The sequence below is a fragment of the Nerophis lumbriciformis genome, linkage group LG15, assembly GCF_033978685.3.
Source record: "Nerophis lumbriciformis linkage group LG15, RoL_Nlum_v2.1, whole genome shotgun sequence".
Classification (NCBI taxonomy): domain Eukaryota; kingdom Metazoa; phylum Chordata; class Actinopteri; order Syngnathiformes; family Syngnathidae; genus Nerophis; species Nerophis lumbriciformis.
Window position 1 is genome coordinate 6,754,699 of NC_084562.2, and position 22,289 is coordinate 6,776,987.

At 37.5% G+C, this 22,289-nt stretch overlaps 1 protein-coding gene across 2 annotated transcripts in view; it reads left to right on the forward strand.

Moving 5' to 3' along the window:
- Nucleotides 1-8,268, forward strand: part of LOC133615977 (E3 SUMO-protein ligase PIAS1-like) — a 96,888-nt gene extending 88,620 nt beyond the window's left edge. Inside the window, exons 11-13 of one of the 2 annotated variants that reach the window (XM_061974924.1) lie at nt 323-462; nt 2,335-2,375; nt 7,189-8,268. In XM_061974924.1, the coding sequence (XP_061830908.1) occupies nt 323-462; nt 2,335-2,375; nt 7,189-7,533 (526 nt within the window). In that variant the 3' untranslated portion in view covers nt 7,534-8,268. The remainder of the gene's footprint in view (nt 1-322; nt 463-2,334; nt 2,376-7,188) is intronic. The other variant, XM_072914770.1, reaches the window with a different exon arrangement.
- The last annotated feature ends 14,021 nt before the right edge of the window (nt 8,269-22,289 follow it).

A 22,289-nucleotide genomic window follows, 5' to 3' on the forward strand; every position in this document is an offset into this window, starting at 1 on the left:
TATGGTGCGTTATGTTTTGTTGCAAACATGCTTATCAACAAGTTACATTAAGGGGAACTGCACTTTTTTGGAATTTTGCCTATTATTTACAATCCTTATGTGAAACAACATAACATATTTTTTTGTGCATTCTAAATAGTAAAAAACTGCTAACAATGCCGGTAATGGACATAAGATCTATTTCGCCAATAAAGTCGTCTAAAAAGCATCCAAAAATCTCCAATGGCTCTTGCTTGCAGTTTTTTTTAACAATTTAGAACGCACAGAAAAGAGAAAGACGTGTGTCTTTAAAGTGATGATAAGTAAAGTTTTTCTCCCTCAGTGTGTTGAACCTGCACCACCAGGCCTCCCCGGTGAGTCGTGCTCCCAGCATGCCAGCCGTGGACACCAGCTACATGCCTCCTGTACCTCCACTCATCCAGGACTATAGACCTTATTACCACACCACTGGGGACTTGCCAGGTAATGACAAACACACACAGACTAATACAACAATAGCATGTTTTGGTGTGTTACACTTCTTGAGTGAGTTACAAAATTAAATGGTCAACAGCAAGCCTTGCCAAGACCAATGTTTGTTGGTTGAAGTTTATTTCGAACATGTATACAGTTTCAATATGATACATCACATATTTTCCATTTCTCTCTACAAAGTGCCCTAAAAGCAGAAGAAAGAAGCAAAGCTCATTTAATCATACCCCTATAACCACTTAATAGCAAATATTGACACATATGTTCACTTTTTGTTCTCAATTTGTAACATACTTTAAATCAAAGATTTCTAAATACAACAGTTAAGTCAGTTATGATTCACTTAATGAGCTAATAATGTTATATTTTAAGTTCAATACATTTGTCACAATTCTTCTTCTTGTACTTTGTAGACACTTGTAGTTGGAATAGCCTCTTAAACTGAATCTACATTGTTTGATTTATTTGCTTAACCCATTCCATACTTTAATTTCACATACTGATATGCTAAAGGTCAGTGTTGTACATGCATACAAATGTTTAAGTTAGATTTTTCTCTCAGGTTATATTTCTCCTCTTTAGTTGAGAAGAATTGTTGTACATTCTTGGGTAGCAGGTTATAGTTTGCTTTGTGGATGTTGTTAGTGTTAACTAGGGATGTCCCGATCCGATATTTGGTTCGGATCGGCCGCCGAAATTTCCCAAAAAACGCGTATCGGCAAGGCATGGGAAAATGCCGATCCAGATCCAGTTTTTAAAAAAACTCTGGTCCGTGTTTTCCAACGCACCGATTTAAATAATACATTCCACTTTTCTGCTGCTCCCTAATTTCCGTTCCGCATTTTCCAGCACACCTTCAACACATCCACAGGTCTATGGATTCTCACGCAGTTGCTTTTAGCTGCGGACATTACACGACAGGCTCTTCTCACTCTTTCCTGTGTCTCCCTCTCACAGACAGCAAGCGCACCTTCTTACACACGTCACATACTGTCACGTCATACGTCACATACGTATACGTCCTCCCCGAGCAGAGAGGTAGCAGCATGGCTAACGTTTGCTGTGATGCTAGCGCACGGCAAATCTATGCCACGCACAAAATCAAATAAAAAAATAAGCGCATAACAATTTTCGACACACGGACACGACAGAGAAAACAGTTTTCGTCATCATTGTTCAAATATCGTAACGTCTGTCGAGACGCTTATCTCCATTCGGTGCCACACGCCCACACCATCAAAATGCTGAGGCAAACATTTCCAGATCAACACCGTATGAAAAAAATTGTGATTTTTTGTAGTTGTGATTTCCCTCTCTGCATGAAAGTTTAAAAGTAGCATATATTAATGCAGTATGAAGAAGAATGTTTTAATGTAGACACATAGAATCATCATACTGCTGTGATTATATGCATCAAGTGTTCATTCAAGGCTAAGGCAAAATATCCACATATATATTGTGTATCGCGATATGGCCTTAAAATATCGCAATATTAAAAAAAGGCCATATCGCCCAGCCTTAGTTCAATGATGCCATTTCTGTTTGTCATGTATAATTTTGTCTATTTTGTGTTTATCCTTGAATAAACAGGTCAGTTTCTTGTTACCAACCATTGTGTATTATTCAAACTCACCTAATTCAGCTGGCTAGTTGTTATCAAGAGTACTAAAACCCTTTTCAACATGATTCTGACAACTAAGTAGGCTAAATAACTTTAAACTTTAATACATGCTCGGACAGGCCAGTATCGGTCAGTATCGGATCGGAAGTGCAAAAACAATATCGGTATCGGATCGGAAGTGCAAAAACCTGGATCGGGACATCCCTAGTGTTAACCAACCTCTACGTCTGCTTTATTTCCAGATTTGAACTTCTTCTCTTTCCTGCAGGGTGACAATCATCAGGTACGTGTCACAGGCCACCACACTTGCAAGCGACTTCTGGATACTTTATGAGAAAGGCATAAATATACAATTGTTTACAATTAAAGGTGTCCGATAATATCGGCAGGCCGATATTATCAGCCGATAAATGCTTTAAAATGTAATATCGGAAATTATCGGTATCGTTTTTTTTATTATCAGTATTGTTTTTTATTTATTTTTTTATTTTTATTAAATCAACATAAAAAACAGAAGATACACTTACAATTAGTGCACCAACCCAAAAAACCTCCCTCCCCCATTCACACTCATTCACACAAAAGGGTTGTTTCTTTCTGTTATTAATATTCTGGTTCCTACATTATACATCAATATATATCAATACAGTCTGCAAGGGATACAGTCCGTAAGCACACATGATTGTGCGTGCTGCTGGTCCACTAATAGTACTAACCTTTAACAGTTAATTTTACTCATTTTCATTAATTACAAGTTTCTATGTTTTTATGTTGTTTTACTTTCTTTTTTATTCAAGAAAATGTTTTTAATTTATTTATTTTATTTTATTTTATTAATTTAAAAAAAAAGGACCTTATCTTTACCATACCTGGTTGTCCAAATTAGGCATAATATTGTGGTAATTCCACGACTGTATATATCGATATCGGTTGATATCGGTATCGGTAAGTAAGAGTTGGGTCAATATCGGAATATCGGATATCGGCAAAAAAGCCATTATCGGACATCCCTATTTACAATAACAGCTCGTCTGTTAGAGCTTTTAAACCAGAAGGTTGAGTTAGCATATTAGCTAATGCTAACGACACTAGCTTCATTACATTACGATAGTAAATACAAATATGCATGAAAACATTCCTACAGACATCACGCCCAATTTAGTATGTATGAATAGTTTTAGGTATATTGTAAAACTTACAATCGTTGCTTGGAGTGATGAATGAAGAGTCCATACGAGTAGAAACACTATGGACGAACAAGACCGAACGACTCTTGTACTTCCGGTTTAAAGCACTAAACGGAAGGAATTCCTGTAGATGTTCACCCCGCAGCACATGCAGTTAGCAAACTCATCTAAAAGATGGCGCCATAGCAAAAACAATAACACACCTTTGTCCTGTCATATTGTTGATGTAGATGCCCATAGCTGCTGTACAGAATCGCTTTACAAAAAGAAGTGTGGAATACTTCTCTTGTTACCTTATTTGTATTGGACTTTATTAAATGGGTGTATTTAGTGTTTGGCGCAGCCGGACCACAGCAGAAAGGAATAGAAAGAAGAAGAAAAAATAAGTCAGAAGGGGGAATTGCGAGGACCAGACAGAGAGAGACAACAACAAAAAACAAAAAGAGAACAACATCAGAAAATATGATATATACAAATATGATACCAAAACTTATAACAAAGAACCAGTTAATGAAGTGAAGTTTAAAGTGAATTATATTTATATAGCGCTTTTCTCTAGTGACTCAAAGCGCTTTTACATAGTGAAACCCAATATCTAAGTTTCATTTAAACCAGTGTGGGTGGCACTGGGAGAAGATGTGTAAAGTGTCTTGCCCAAGGACACAACGGTAGTGACTATGATGGCGGAAGCGGGGATCGAACCTGGAACCCTCAAGTTGCTGGCACGGCCACTCTACCGACCGAGCTATACCGCCCCAATGAAGTAGATAGTAAGAACACAGAAATGACAACGACCATTTTGCACTACAAATAAAGCAATAATAGTAACACTATTGATAATAGATAATATTAATAATAATAATTATATTATCAACATTACAAATGCAACAATACATAAATGTAATGAATACCTGTATTACAAAAGGAAGCAGATAAAGGGGGGGAATAAAGAGGAGCGGATAATATTAACCTTATAGATTGTTATGCTAAAAAAATATGTTAAGCAGTGTGCCGTGTTTCTACCCAATTTACCCTGAGAATGGGGGAACACTGTTAATATATATGTTTGATGAAACGTGATCAAATGCATGATTGAATGTATGTATATGTATGCTTGTACAGTTAATGTGTGGATGCATGTACCGACCGTGTGTATGTATGTACCTGTGTATGCGCGTGCAAATGTACCTATGTACGCTCGTATGATTGTATGAATATATGTCTGTATGTGCAAATGTATGTTTGCGCGTGTCTCCCAGTGTGTGGGGGAGCCAAAGTACGGCACCAGCCACCCAAAAAGCCCAACCCCAGCAGACGGCCGCCATGCAACACCGCAGCATGCCACACAGCACTCTGAGGCGCCACAACAGACCATGCACAGGGACTAGACCCAGCAGGCTCCCACCAAGGAGGGGAGGGGCGGGCTTTGGGACCCAGAAGCCCCAGACACGCAGCTCGGCGGCTGCTGCCCAGGACGCCGACCCCTGCAGGGAAAGCAGGCTCCAAGGGCAACACCAGTTCCCAACGCCCCTCTTCCCCCAAAAAAACAATAATTAAATAATTAATAATAAAAACCAGGGTGTAAACGGCCTTCCTCCCAAATGCAGCTGAGATAGGCTCCAGCACCCCCCGCGACCCCGAAAGGGACAAGCGGTAGAAAATGGATGGATGGAATTACATACATACACACACATGTGGTAACAGTACCGGGCTGCACAAGAAAGAAAAAAAAAAAAGTTATTATTTTATTTTTTTATTAAATCTACATAAAAACAAAATATATACACTATATATATCAATGTATATCAATACAGTCTGCAGGGATACAGTCCGTAAGCACACATGATTGTATTTCTTTATAAAAAAAAAAAAAAAAAAAAAATCACCCCCCCCGGTCCGCGGACAAATTTTCAAGCGTTGACCGGTCCGCAGCTACAAAAAGGTTGGGGACCACTGGGTTAAAGGACCTATAGCCTTCAGATAACTTAAATTCAACAAGTTCTCTTTATGTATTTTTTGCTCCTGAAATTGAATTTGGCTGTCGTTTCCCATAATTTTAATTAGTTTTTGAGTAATCGGTAGATAAGCTAACTGTACTTGTAATGCTCCCTTTCAATCGGCAGACTCGATATGCCGCCTCCTCTTAGTCTGAGGTCATCTACAGAACTGGAGCCTATTTCCCTGCATAGACTGTGGATAAAGGCATAAAAACAATTATTTGGTCACTTAATTTGTGTCTTTCAGGTCCATGATTACTTCAAAACTGACATTGTTAACATTATGAGCAAAAAATAGATATCAAATAATTGCCAGATCCGAACACCATAGCCTGTGTGGGGAGCGGCCAGGTAATTTGTCCACAATTCAACTGTGTATGTTAGGTGACGAACATATGAGTGTGTTTGAGAGAAGAGCTGTTTGTGTTGTTTGTTGTGCTTTAAGTTGCACACAAAAATTGGAGTTACGAGCATCCCCGCCATTAGTTGTTGCAGCAAATATCACAGTGAACACTGTAAGAGCCGACCAAAACATCCGGTCTTACTTGCTAGCATTAGCTTGTACCTAGAAATAAGCATAACTTGTTTTCCAACAATGCAAAGGAGGAAAGCGAGTTAAGCGCTATGTCACATTAATAATTATTTTATTCTTAGGATATGCCGAGGGTCATTAGAAAACTGTGGGCAAAAATATCCCAGTGCCACACTTTGAACACTACTCATCACTTTTGACTGGAAATGTGTTTTTTTAATTAAAATCTCAGAAAACTCACAATCCTGGTAGTCAAGTATGGTGGCGCCTCGGTTTTCATTAGTAATCTGTTCCAAAAGGTTATAGGAAGACCAGACTGTATTAAAAACTAAAGCAATTATTCTCATATGAAATAATCCAAATCCAAATATTCATTACAAGAGAGACAGAAATATGAACATATTTTACAGGGTGTCAAAGAAATTTTCACTGAGGGCCACATCACAGTTATGGCTACAGTTATGGCTACCCTTAGAGGGCTGCTTGCTACATTGAGTAATACATTAATAAAAAAGATATATAAGGAGTGACCTCATGATATTATTACACAATTCCCTATGCATTTGATCATTATTTTTTATGTAGTCTGTAAAAAAAAAAATCTAATGACTGGCAGCTCAGTTGCCAGAATTTTATTGTAGAATTTGTGTTCTTTTACCGCATACTGTAAATGGAAAAATGGTACTACTGTTTTTGTACGGTAATATTCTGGCGGCTAGGCGGCTATTTTTTTATCGTAAAATCTATGGATGTTGTTGTTTATGCGGTGTATTACTGTAAATGGAAAAACGGTACCCATGTTTATTTTAACAGTAGAATTTTGGCGACTTAGCCAGTTTTAAAATCATAAGTCAGTCTGAGTTTTATTTTTATTTTAACAGAAAAAAAATTATAATGTATGATATTATAATATTTCTCAATTTCTTAAGAAACACAATACTAATAGTTTATTATTACAGATTTTAACTATTTTCCAACCTAAGTTCATACAATATTACATTACAATATTACAATACATAAGTCGATCAGATATTTGAGTATTTATTTTAATTTTAAGAAAAAACATGGAGTGAATGCTAATATAATATTTGTTACATTATTAGATAATATTGAATAAAAATATATGCAGTTGCATACAGTACTTTTTTTTTCTCTACTAAAACGGAAAGAACGAATATATCTAATAAGAAAAGATCAAGGACTTTATTGACGTATTATTTCCAGGCTGTTGCGGGCCACATTAAATGATGTGGCGGACCAACCCTGGCCCCCGGGCCTTGATTTTGACACTGGTGTTATAGAAAATTAAAGTTTTACATGCAAAGAACTAAGTGAAATAAATACAAATGACAAAAATAACCGACATATCCTTTCTCCCAGCATTACAACATGGTTATGGCAGCAGCGGCGGCGGCCTCCACCTCAGACGACCACGAGATGCTCCTCAACCGCTTCCTGCCCTACAGCGCCACAGGTTCTCCGGCCTCGTCGCAGCTGTTCCTAGAGCAATCGGGAACCTCTTCGGCATCTTCACTGACTGTGCCAACAAACGGGGCTATCAACTCAGGCAGTAGCAGCAACTTAGTGTCATCCAGCGGCCTCCATGACACACACTCCTTGTCTTCGCACACGCCACACTCACACATGTTGGCCGGTCGGGGTAGTGCGGAGGCAGCTGTGGCAGCTATTTACGGAGGAATACCTGACATTATTTCACTGGACTGACTGCAATCTCGCCAGAAAATACATTATTTGGCTGCAGGAGAACTGACTTGCCCAAATCATTAAACTCCTGTGTGGAGTTTTTTCTCAGTCGACAGACCTGACAGCACCAGTGTCGTCCACAACGGTCCTACTGGTCAGCTGAGCACATTGTTGGAGACTTTATCAGTGGCACTGCCTTACTGGTATCAACAGGGCACAAACAGCGAGAAAGCAAAATGATTTTTTTTTTGTACGAATACGTGGAAAAGGCACTGTGCAGAGAGAACAAAATCTATTTTCTACTTTTACTTTTCTATGTTCCATTGGGACACGTCCAAGCTGGTGAGCTGCTTCCAGTGCTGTCCTGTGACCACATCACATGCTCCCCTTGCCTTGTAGAACAACATTCACCTTCTTGTTGACCTGCTGGTGAAATTCTTCATCAATCTCAAGCTCATTTTCTGGTTCCTTACTACAGTTAATTAAGGTAATGCTCTGTTCTTATTGCTTTTACGCAATCCGTGACATGTTCGGGTTATGCAGATTTAATGATGTGGAGGGTGCAGGTGGAGCAGCCATAACTGGGTCACTTTCACTCCTTTTCAAGACTCAGTCAGTATATAGCATTTATACTTTTTAGGAGCTTCACACTATTTATATTTGTAAATTAAGAGATGGAAGTCATCTTTTGTGTTGTTGTTGCTCAATGCCAAAAATTACAAGGTACCTTCATGGTGATCAGAGTGTTATCCAAAAGCTTGTCTCATACATAGTTTCCCCACAAAAAGGGATATAATAATTACTATTATATTTGTGTCTCAGGCGAAGTTTCAGGATGAAGTTAAAATGCACTTTGCATATGAACTTAATGAATTGTGAATGGTCAGTTCTTTTTTACAGAACATCAGGTTATGCAAACAGTTGTCATCATCGGGTGACTCTGGGTGTTCGGGGCACACTCAATTACACGCCGCTACACTTTGCTGTTCGCCATGACAATGGGGAGGTCCTGTTTCTCGAGCCCTGCATCCCTTGATAATACATCTGGGAAGGTGAGGCCTCTGTAGTGGACTGAGCTGCCTGTTTTCCAAAGCAATAGTGGCTGAATGATTTCCCCAGTGGATAGCGGTGCCCAGCAAACAAGAGCCTCTGCTTAGAGACCTTCTGAGATAGTGGCATAATATCTCTGTATATACACTCTGAGGTAGCATGCTCGGACCAGTAGATGTTTTGGGCGTGTCTGAGCAAGTTGGTGTAGGCTCCGTCCAGGCGCTTCTGTTGTAGTGTGATGAGAGTCCACGTTTAGGCTCTAACATAGTTCGAAAGATGTACATTTCTGTTTCAAGACCTATGGTCGAGTGCCACAGCTAATTGCAGGCTGTCCATGCTGAGGCTTTGCGGGACTTCATATATTTTGCGGCATCCATTATGTAAGATCCAAGATGCTTGAAGTCGGTTACTTGGTTTATACTGTTCCAAGAAGATGACAAAAGACAGCAATTTGGAACTGATGAGATTAATTCAGTCTTGCTTTCATTGCAATGGAGTACTAATGGCAAGCAGCATTTTCCAGTGAGTGGAGAAGGGATTCAGAATTTGGGACAAGATCAGAGATCAGAGCAATGTCATCTGCAAAATCAAGGTCAGTAACGTGTGTGGACGTTTGCATTCTGCTGTGTCTCGGGTGGAGCTGTAGGCCTTTGTGGTTAATTGTGTCCAGAGAGAGGCGCAGAACATAGTCCAATATAATGATAAACAAGAATGGAGCTAGTGTGTCCCCTTGATTCCTGCCTCGATTTGGAAAAACACAGTTTCATCATCAGCTGTAATAACTGTAGCCTGTGTGTTGGCATAGGGTGCTTTAATGGCGTCAATGATAGGTTGTGTAGAGGGGAGGATGTTGAACATGGCTTCTCGTTTGATTGCGTCGAATGCTTTCCGAAAGTCCACAAAGCAGATTGTGAAGTGCTTGTCGAGCCTTTTTTATTTCTTCAATAATACGACGCAGGGTGAACATTTGTGAGATGGTAGATGGGCCCCTTCTCAAGCCATTCTGGTTGTTGATCAACTGCAGGCACAAGCCGATTCAGCAGGAGCTTGTTGTAGATTTTGGCTGCGATCGGTGTTAGAGCGATGCCTCTGTAATTGGAGGCCAATGCCAGGTCACCTTTTTTGGGAATTGGCACAATACCAGACTTTGTCCAGGCAGATGGTGGCGATAAAACAGAAAAGGTGTGGTTACAGAACTTGAGCAGTAGGTCAGATCTATCCAGATGAGACTCGTTGGCTCTCAGAGACTCTACTGCCTCGCACAGCTCCTGTATGGTGAGTGGAGACTTGCTAATGTCGAGCGGCTCGGCAATCTGGATAAGAGGTAAGGGTCTGTTCTCTTGGGTGTTAGCTGGTTGCCCCCCCAAACAGATTTTAAGGGTTGGATAACCAGTTATCTTTCCATTTTTCAGGGGATACTCCTTTGATCAGAATCGATGGTTAACTTGTTTTGGCCAGCAAGATCATTAATGATGGGCCAGGCTGCTGCTTCTTGGTTTGAAAAGCTGAGTTATCCGATTCGATCAAGTTTCTTCCCTATACATGCTGCTACCGCCTTGGCGTAGGCTTCGTCAAGTTGGGCCTGGGCATTAGTCAGTCTTCTGAGAGATGTTCATGTAGGCTTTTGTTCATGTCTAGTAGTGGCTTCGCGATTAGCCAATCGAGCTTTGTTGACTAGGAGATGGCTGCTGAGAGGCTTTCGTGTGGTGCCCAAATATTCACAGCCCTAGTTTTTACATCTAATAGTGCTACATGATGCTTATAGTGTTTCACCAAATTTGCATCTGTTTAGCACATGTTGCTCATCCCCTTTTTATGCAGCTAAAAAATATGATAATTTGTCCCAAAGTAGTCTTTGTTGTCTCTCACGAAGTCTGCTGTGAGTAGTAGTTGAAGGGGAAAGCGAACATTGTGAAATTAATGAGCAAAATACGTACATATTACCTTATTATTAATATTACTTATTATGATTGTGCCTGATACTACATTGCTTACAGCATGTGTATAAAGGTTGATGGCGGAATAAAGCGACTCCCCTTGCTTCCATTGTTAGCTGACTTTTGCTAATGTTTATTTACGATTTAGAGTGCAATAAAAAGGAAAACATATGGTTCTGTGTTATATAAGGATTGTTACTGATACACAAAATTAAAAAATATGTGGTTCCTCTTTAATTTCACATGCAAAGTGCATTTTAGTTTCATCCTGAAATTTCACCCGAAAACCGAAAATCACATACCTTTTGTGGAAACTACGTTCATTGAGAAGTCGCATGACTGTTTAGCATAAATTACCAATACTTTTTGAAGTTTCATTTGCCTCAGAAGACATAGGGGCATTGACCAAGTTTCAACTACTGCCTGGCATGGTGCTCCAAAAGAATCTCCTAGTAGGGTCACCTCGAACATTTGTCCTATATTTGGAAACATAATTTGTTTCCATATTGAAGCATTTAAGAAGGAATTACCTTGAATGGGCAAGAACACGTTTCTATCTCAATTATTCCCTTTTTGGTCCACAGGTTATTGGTTCTATTCGTAGTTAGATTACATTTTCCCAGAATTTTAAGTCAAGTTTAGGGGGCCCGTTGTTCAATGCATGTATAGATTAGCGCCCACGAGCTGGTCTTTTTGTGGAGTGTCCTGTCAAAGCCGCCATTCCACTGGAACTATCAGTTTTGCTGACGGATGTATCGCATGTTTTCTGGGGTTGCAGAGTGGACACATAAGGTTAAATTGAGTGTGTCCATTCAGGTTGACGTGACTTGTCAACCATTTCCACTCCCGGCACATTCCAAAGCACAACAGGTCCCATGTTTTGATGCGCATGGTCCTCCCTTTCAGGAAAATGACCACACTTTTAGTTTCTTTTCAGGCCCTTTTCAGCGGTCACTGGCTGTCACTCAAGTGTAAACTAGCAGAGTACCAAACCAAAATCACTGAATTGATCCCTATTCAGTCCAGGGGGCAGTTTTCTAGCTCCCATCTGATATGAAGAAGTGGACCAGAAAGTCATATTTGTCTTATTTCCAAAAATCAAAAAGTCTGTCCCAACTTTTTGTTGGTTTGCTTTTCGCTAAGAAGAAGTCATCCTCTTAGGAACTCAACAAGCGCATTGCACGCCTCATCCTTTATAGAAATAAGCTCTCATGTATTTCTTGTGTTGTGCAGTATTTTATTTATTGAGTATTATAGATTATATTTTTACAGACTGATTTCAGTGGGAAAGTGTAAATGAGTCACTGTCTTTTAATATTTTTGTTTCCTGTGGCGCTTTCTCACTCGGTACCATTAAGCTATTAACAAAACATGCTCATGTGTTTGACGGCAGCTTTAATAATGAATGCTCGCTAGCTAATGCAAATGTTATGAGTCAGTGAAAGTTTCATGTCTTTCGTCGTTAAGTCACTGCAGTGAGTCATCTCTTAATGGGTTCATGATTCATTAGAGGGAATTTGGGGTCGTTAGTGCGTATCATCTTGTTTTCTAACAAGGAGCTAAACGGTGAAAATTGCTACAGCAGTGTGATTCAGGTTTAAGTAGAATTTATTTGTATTTATTATTCAAACAGTCATATCATCACGCAGTTCACATTTGAAAGACGACGCCTAACAATTGATCAACAGGGCCTCGGAAGTGGCCACTGAGCTTAGAGTGTCACAGTTCTACAGAAAGTGCGTCACCCAGCTGTTGGGAATGTTGCTCTTCCGTTGTTTGTTAGAGAGACAGCAAGTTGTGTAAAAAATAGTGAAACATTGAACAGCACACTCAAAATTCATGACGTTCAACAATAAAGTTGTTACCGCGTTTGACCTCAATGCGGAAATTTCACCCGCTTTTTCATGCAAATATTGAAGATAAGCAATGACGAGCTTCCTGGCGACAAAAACTCAGCCTGACTTTTGTGGCATCAAAACAGTACCAAAATCCTTGCGTGTAAAAAAATAAAAATAAAAGGCTAAAGTGTCTAAAACTATTGCTATTTTACACAAAGTGAAGGAATTTCTAAGTTAAAGGGGAACATTATCACCAGACCTATGTAAGCGTCAATATATACCTTGATGTTGCAGAAAAAAGACCATATAATTTTTTAACCGATTTCCGAACTCTAAATGGGTGAATTTTGGCGAATTAAACGCCTTTCTATTATTCGCTCTCGGAGCGATGACGTCACGTTGTGACGTCACATCGGGAAGCAATCCGCCATTTTCTCAAGCACATTACAAACACCGAGTCGAATCAGCTCTGTTATTTTCCGTTTTTTCGACTGTTTTCCGTACCTTGGAGACATTATGCCTCGTCGGTGTGTTGTCGGAGGGTGTAACAACACGAACAGGGACGGATTCAAGTTGCACCAGTGGCCCAAAGATGCGAAAGTGGCAAGAAATTGTACGTTTGTTCCGCACACTTTACCGACGAAAGCTATGCTACGACAGAGATGGCAAGAATGTGTGGATATCCTGCGACACTCAAAGCAGATGCATTTCCAACTGGACTGGACAGATCAGCTTTCAGGAAAAGAGAGCGGATGAGGGTATATCTACAGAATATATTAATTGATGAAAACTGGCCTGTCTGCACTCTCAAAGTGCATGTTGTTGCCAAATGTATTTCATATGCTGTAAACCTAGTTCATAGTTGTTAGTTTCCTTTAATGCCAAACAAACACAACAATCGTTGGTTAGAAGGCGATCGCCGAATTCGTCCTCGCTTTCTCCCGTGTCGCTGGCTGTCGTGTCGTTTTCGTCGGTTTCGCTTGCATACGGTTCAAACCGGTATGGCTCAATAGCTTCAGTTTCTTCTTCAATTTCGTTTTCGCTACCTGCCTCCACACTACAACCATCCGTTTCAATACATGCGTAATCTGTTGAATCGCTTAAGCCGCTGAAATCCGAGTCTGAATCCGAGCTAATGTCGCTATACCTTGCTGTTCTATGCGCCATGTTTGTTTGTATCGGCATCACTGTGTGATGTCACAGGAAAATGGACGGGTGTATATAACAATGGTTAAAATCAGGCACTTTGAAGCTTTTTTTAGGGATATTGCGTGATGGGTAAAATTTTGAAAAAAACTTCGAAAAATAAAATAAGCCACTGGGAACTGATTTTTAATGGTTTTAACCCTTCTGAAATTGTGATAATGTTCCCCTTTAAAAAGCATTGTATATTTTGTGTAACTCCCTGATTGTTCCATATCTAACATTCTGTATTGAAGTGTGTGGTAGTGCCTGTAAAACTTAAATTATATATACATATAAATTAGGGATGTCCGATAATGGCTTTTTGCCGATATCCGATATTCCAATATTGTCCAACTCTTTAATTACCGATACCGATATCAACCAATACCGATATCAACAGATATATGCAGTCGTGGAATTAACACATTATTACGCATAATTTGGACAACCAGGTATGGTGAAGATAAGGTACTTTTTTAAAAAATTAATAAAATAAGATAAATAAATTAAAAACATTTTCTTCAATAAAAAAGAAAGTAAAACAATACAAAAACAGTTACATAGAAACTAGTAATTAATGAAAATTAGTTCAATTAACTGTTAAAGGTAAGTACTATAAGTGGACCAGCAGCACGCACAATCATGTGTGCTTACGGACTGTATCCCTTGCAAACTGTATTGATATATATTGATATATAATGTAGGAACCAGAATATTAATAACAGAAAGAAACAACCCTTTTGTGTAGATGAGTGTGAATGAGTGTAAATGGGGGAGGGAGGTTTTTTGGGTTGGTGCACTAATTATAAGTGTATCTTGTGTTTTTTATGTTGATTTAATTTAAAAAAAACAAAAAAAACCCCGATACCAATAAAAAAACAAAACGATACCGATAATTTCCAATATTACATTTTAACGCATTTATCGGTTATTATTGTCATGTCCGATAATATCGGCCTGCCGATATTATCAAATATCTTAATAATCTTCCGACTGCAGTAAAGATCGGTAAGAATCATAAGTGGAAATGCATACAGGGAACCTACGGACCCAATATTCAAACAGTTAGACATATTGACATTTCATGAATTGGTAGAGTATAATATCCTAAAAATCATGTTCAAAGCACATCAGAATCAGAATACCTTTATTGTCATTGTATGGAAACAACGAAATTGGACAGCAATCCAGCTCAGTGCTTTTAAAATAACCTACATAAAATAGTCTTAAGACAACAAACAATAATAAAAAAAATAAAATTTAAAAACATAATAAAATGTTAAAAACATATTGCACAGCAGATCTATATCAGAGGTAATTAGGTTAATAAAGTGGTGAGTGTTCAGGTACGTGCAGAGTTTAGGGCAATAACAGCTCTAGGATAGAAACTGTTTTTCAATCTATTTGTCCTTGCTTTGATGGTCTTATTGCGCCTCCCTGAGGGCAAGAATTCAAGCCAGTAATGACCTGGGTGGGATGAGTCCCTGAGGATGCTGTTTGCTCTCCTGTTGCAGTGTCTCTCATACAGCTCTTCTAAAGATGTAAGAGGACATGCAGTGATCCTCTGGGCCGCGTTTATGACCCCCTGTAATTTCTTTCTCTATGCCATCGTGCAGCTAGAAAACCACAAGGAGATACCGTAGGTCAGTATTGACTCAACGGAGCAGCGATAGAAGGACAGGAGCAGGTTATCAGCCAGATCTATTTTCCTCAGCCTTCTCATAAAATACAGTCTTTGCTGACCTTTTTTCAATTCTACCAAACAACATTCAAAATAGATTTGTAAAAAGAGGAAGTAATTATAATCTGAAAGGAACTGAGATCTTTAATTCATCTACCAGTACATTTAGATTAGTGATAATGGAATTAAGTATTTCAATCAAAGGTGTTAGTTTATGGAACAATCTTGACAATGAAATCTACTGTAGTCAAAATATATTTAAAAATCATGATGATGAAAATACTTGACTTGGAGTACGTCATTGCTTTGTTATTTTGTTGTATTTTATGAAATATGTATGTTATGAATATATATATATACATATATATACATATATATATATATATATATATATATATATATATATATATATATATATATATATATATATATATATATATATATATATATACTGTATGTTTGAGGAACAGCTTTGAACTATTATGAACTGCTCTCTTCAGACAGGGGTCTTCCCTGCCTGTTTTAAAGCGACGGTGGTAAGGCCCCTTCTGAAGAAGAGCAGTTTGGACCCAAACATTTTTAATAACTACCGACCTGTATCCAACTTACAGTTTTTAAGTACAATTTTAGAAAAACAGTTTTTTAACCAAGTCAATGACTTTTTAAATATAAATAACATTTTAGGAAGACACCAGTCTGTTTTCAGAATGAACCACAGTACCGAGACAGCACTTTTAAAGATTTTTAATGGCATCAGGTGGAATTTAGATAATAAAAAACTAACAGTGTTGGTTCTGCTGGATCTAAGCACTGCTTTTGACACAGTAGACCATTTTAATAAAGACACCTGGTGGGCCGCCTCTCTGATACTGTTTTTAACTAATTCTGCTCTTATCTCACTGACAGATGTTTTATGTAAGCATGGATGCATGTTCCTCGGGAACCCATGAGATAAGATTTGGGGTTCCTCAAGGCTCAGTTTAAGGTGCCATTCTTTTTAATCTTTATATGCTGTCTCTTGGGAATGTCATTAGGAGAAACGGCAACAGTTTCCACAGTTATGCTGATGATACACAGCTGTACATCGCCGTGTCGCCTGAAGACACAGGACCAATAGATACCCTTTTTAACGGTATTGTAGACATCAAGTCATGGATGCCAGTGACTTTCCTACAGCTCAACCAGGACAAAACAGAGGTTTTAGTTACAGGTCCTGAAGACCAGAGGGAGAAACTTTTGCCAAAATTACAAGATTTTAAACCAACCAAAATCTGGGCGTGATTTTTGACTCCGAGCTGACTTTTATCCCACATATTAAAAATTTTACAAAAATAGGTTTTTATCATCTTGAGAACGCCAGAGTCCAGAGTCCGCCCATTTCTCTCTCAGGCCAACACGGAGGTGCTAATGCATGCTTTTATTTCCTGTCGTCTAGGCTATTGTAATGCCCTGCTCTCTGGCCTTCCCAAAAATAATATCAAAAGTTTACAATTATTACAAAACTCAGCTGCACGCGCGACGACGAGGACCAGAGGGCGGAGGCACATTACACCAGTTTTAAAGTCGCCGCATTGGCTCCCCGTCCGCTTCAGGGTCGATTTTAAAGTACTATTAGTTTTTAAATGTCTTAATGGCCTTGTGCCTTCTTATCTATCTGTCCTACTTGTACGTATCAACCCTCGCGGATCCTGAGGTCCTCTGGCACTGGTCTTTTAGCTTTACCGAATACCAGAACAAAAACAGCATTTAGCCACTATGGCCCCCACCTGTGGAACAGCTTGCCAGAGAGCCTCAGGACTGCACAGAGCGTTGAACTTTTAAAAAAAAAAAGGCTAAAGACACACCTTTTTAATCAGGCTTTTTACTAATCATCTGTATTTTATTATTTGATTGTGTTATTTATATTTAAATTGTATGTTTTGTAAAAAAAACACTTTGCCAGCTCGGAGTGATGTCACACTCATGCAGTGTGTGGCTTTTACGCGCAAGAATTTTGCCACCATAGACATCATTGATTGATTGATTGAAACTTTTATTAGTAGATTGCACAGGACAGTACATATTCCGTACAATTGACCACTAAATGGTAACACCCGAATAAGTTTTTCAACTTGTTTAAGTCGGGGTCCACGTAAATCAATTCATGGTAACATCTGAACTCGCTCAGTCATCACAACTTATGCATTACTAACGCGCTTTGTTATAAAGCCCCGTCAACTGCAACCCTGTTCGAGATGTTACACCCTTTTCCAGTCTCGTGTCCTATCTATCAATGACAATACAAATATTCCAGTGCAAACTAAGTGAAGTGGGCAGGCCGTGTTCGAGTTTCGGCTGTGCAGGAAATGCACACAAATCCTCTCCAGCGCCCTCCTGTGTTTTGTTATTACAGCAGTTATAATTACTAAGATATTATTTTCTGCTTCTTGCTGACGATGTCTTGTGTCGGACAAATGGTGCAGGGACAGAAAAGCACGTCCCAAGGGATGTGTACACATGTGCACACTGGATATGTTACTTTCCCAACCTTTATTCAACCCAGGCACAGGTTTCATGAGAAAAACCTCACAACTTCACGGCCAAACACAAATGTTACACACAGTTTTAATATTCGCTGGTTATTTATGTACCTACTGCCATCTAGTTCAAAAGCATATAAGAGCCATTCCACCAAATCAATGCCAAAATCTGTTTCAAGTACTCAAAATGTGTATTGGCCCATCTTAGGCATTTCTTTAGTTCTTGTACAATATTGCTAAGACACTCATTGGAGTAACAGCAGTGAGTTTTAGCATAGCACAGTATACAATAAATCTAGCCATTTATGCTGGTAGTGTGTTGACACCAAGCACATTACTGTGATTTAACCAAGGAGATTATATATATATATATATATACATATATATATATATATACATATATATATATATATATATATATATATATATATATATATATATATATATTAGGGCTGCAACTAACGATTAATTTGATAATCGATTAATCTGTTGATTATTACTTCGATTAATAATCGGATAAAAGAGACAACCTACATTTCCATCCTTTCCAGTATTTTATTGAAAAAAACCACCATACTGGCACCATACTTATTTTGATTATTGTTTATCAGCTGTTTGTACATGTTGCAGTTTATAAATAAAGGTTTATAAAAAAAAAATAACATTACAAAAATAAATTAAAAAAATTGCCTATGCGCATAGCATAGATCCAACGAATTGATGGCTAAATTAATCGCCAACTATTTTTATAATCGATTTAATCGATTAGTTGTTGCAGCCCTAATATATATGTATATACACACACACATGCTAAGATTTTAACACACCCTAGTCATAGTTAAACTATAATTGGATATTTGGAAAAATAAATGAGTGAACTTATACTTTTGGCCTATGACCTGCAAAGTTTTCGAAGGGTGCAACTTCCTGTGGACGACGTGACTTGTGGAATCGTACTCATTTTTTTAAACATTTGTCCATTAAGCTTTAGACACAAATAGATAAATAAAAACAGAATCGGACACATTTTTAAATAAGTAAAACAAAAACCACGGACAGATATCAACATAAAACCACAGGCAGCTGCATTGCCGAATGGCCCCAGCGAGATGCAACGACCAACAAGTCCACATAGGGCTCATCAACCACCCACATTTCATTGGTGTTTTAATCAAATCTTACTCATTTTTAATAGTGTGGACAAAATTACTGTAAATAAATACATTCAAATGAACTATTTCATTAGGCAATGTGTCATGCACATTGATCTGACTGCATATTTAATAAATACAATTTAAAAACATTTCATTTAAACTACCTTTAACACAGGAAAAAATAGCACTTGTTGGCAAACCGTGCTTTCTAAAACTGGACTTTTTAATTGTTATATTTTTAATATTTGTGTTTATTATATTTTACGTTTATTTTCGTAACAAAACTTTTTGAATTAATTCTCTCTTCGTTTCCCTGTGTTTTCACTCAGTCCTGTTACCCTGACACACATGGAGGGACAAATTGGACACAATAAAATTTATTTTTTAATATTTTTCTAAACATGTCATTAATTACTTATAATTGGAATTAAAGTCATAAATATATTAGAAATTATTTCATGTAAAAGTACATGTATATTTTCTTTTAGAATGTAATTATCTCAATATTTATTTAATCACTCATTATTGATTGCATTATTTCATTAAGTAATTATATCATAATTTAATTATTTCACATAAATCATGAAATAATTAAATAATTAAATAGTTATATTAATATTGAAAAAATAATTTAAATAATTTAATATAATTCTACTTAAGATACACACATTTATGTATGAATTCATCATTAAAACATTTAAATAATTATTTATTTGTTAGATTTTGTGCTAGTTGAGGTAAAGGGGCTAAGTGAAAATTCAGAGACACGAATGAATTGTGAATTTTATTTTTTTTTAAAACATTTTTGTTAAGAAATAAACCTAAAATATAATTGTTTACACAGATATGTAAAAACTTATTTTTAAAAGCCCAATTTGAGGAATTGTAAACATGCAACAAATTATATTTTTTCCTGTGTTCAAGGTAGTTTAAATTAATATTCAAAATTGTGTTTTATTAAATCTGCACTCTGCTTAATACATTTTATTGCATTTTGATGTTGTATTTCCTGGGGATTCGGTGGAATGGCCCCATTATTGGCTATATGGTAAACATGTTTAGTGAATATTCATTTTCCTGTCGCGGCACAGTGGTTGGGAATCACTGTATTCCAGCACGAGAGGTCATAGCTCGAATACTAGCACTGCCTACACTCTATAAAATGCAGGAAGTTCTGCCATTGTGTCTCAGAAGTCCTTCGGAAAGCAACACTGCTTAATTGTCACATCTCAACCACCAAAAGGGAAATATTTGTACAATATGTTCGTACGGGAACCTGAATACTCAGATCCAAAATGTGTGTTTGATGTCCGTTTGTATGCTTTTTATGTGGACGGTGCGAAGAAGTCATTTATATCTTTTGTAATAACACGCAAAAAGAAGAAAGGACTGTGGAGTCAGCACACCTGCACTCACTGCCTTAAAACATTCACGGCTCTGCAAACAGTTTGAGGCTTTTAATGAAGTGTGGAGTGATTACAGTACAGAAGTCACTTTGTACAAATATACCAAGAAGTATTTAATACCTGCATTGGAAGAAACGCTTCACTTCTTGAATGTTAATTGTTTAAAAGGTTTAGATGTATTAAAAGTGCTTTCTGATATTTAAGTCTTCGTCTTTCCTTTCAAGCAGTGAAGTCAATTTGGATTTTTAGCAGGAGATTGATGTCATGAAGCCGCGTGGCTGCGATAGTTGTGACCCAGGATGCAGGAACCAGGAGGACAAAGGGCAGGTAAGAGTTTTTATTACACTCAAAGTTGGGAGAAGCAGTCAGGCATGCAAAGGTCTAAACTTAATTCATCCTCGAGCCCTGAGGAACAGGCGAGGCAGGCATAAATAGCAGCCTGATTGGCAACTGAAACCACGTGTGCCAATCTGGGACAGGTGAGGGAAACGAGCGCTGAGGGAGAAAAGCAGGAAGGGGAACAAAAATAAGAGCGCCGACAGGAAACAAACACCAAACGTTGAACCACCACCAGAAGTGAAGTAACGGATCGTCACAATTGAGACTCAAAGTGAATTTAGTTGTGTTTGTGTGGGTTTCTTCTCGTAGCCCAAAAACATGCTTTGTATACAGCAGAGGTTCCTAAACTTTTTGACACGGGGGCCGCATTGGGTTAAAAAAATGTGGCCGGGGGCCAGGTATATATATATATATATATATATATATATATACATATACATATACATATACATATACATATACATATACATATTGTCACAGTAGGGGTTGCAGCTTGCTGCGGGATCGTTCCTCCAATGCTACACGGACTACTCCGGACGACAGCGTGAGGTAGGAGTTGGATTATTTAACTTAAATAGGACATGGATACAAACAGACAAAAAACAAACAAATGGAAAGCGTGCCGTTCGCACGAGAAGCTAAAACAAAAACTTACTTAGCACTGGAATCAGGAATCAAGACCAGGAATAAACAAACGTGACTGTTGCATACAGCAAACAACGAAGCTACAATGAGTGACCGGAAAAGGGAGAACTAAATAGAGTCTCTGATGAGCAACAGGTGCGCGAAAAGGCAGGTGAAAATCATAAGTAACCATGGTGACTAAACTCAGGAAGTGCATAACCAGGAACTAAAAAGGAGTCCAAAACAAACCGATAACACAAAACATGATCCGACCACGGATCATGACACATATACATATACTGTATACGTGTATGTGTGTATATATATATATCTATATATATATATAGATATATATATATATACCTACCTACCAGTCAAACGTGCCCGAAACACCTTCCTAGGGAGGCGTTATACTATATGTAACATAATATAAAAGTATTTCCCATTAATATGTTAAGTACAAAACATGCATCAAATTAAGTTCAAGTTTGATTTAAAAAAAACAAAACAAAAATATGTTCACAAAAAAAAAGTGGTAAAAGTTTTTGTAATGGGTGACTCAAAATACATTTTTTCTTAGGACTTACCCTGCCTAAATCATTCTGTGGTTGAAACATGTCAGGAAGATTTGTAAATTCGTACTTTTATTAAATATTACACACATAATAATAATACATACACATGTTTTATTTCCCATTCATTCATTTTAGTTAAAAAAAAATACATCAAATTACATTTCAAGTTTGTTTAAAAAAAAAAAGTTGTTTCACAAAAATAAAATAAGGTGTGATTATTTTGTAATGGGGGCTCAAAATAAAATTCTGTTTCAAGCCCCAATTTAGTCTATACTGCCAGGAAATTATGCAAGTATATATATATATATATATATATATATATATATATATATATATATATATATATATATATATATACATATATATATATATATATATATATATATATATATATATATATATATAATTTATACATATATATATATATATATATATATATATATATATATATATATATATATATATATAT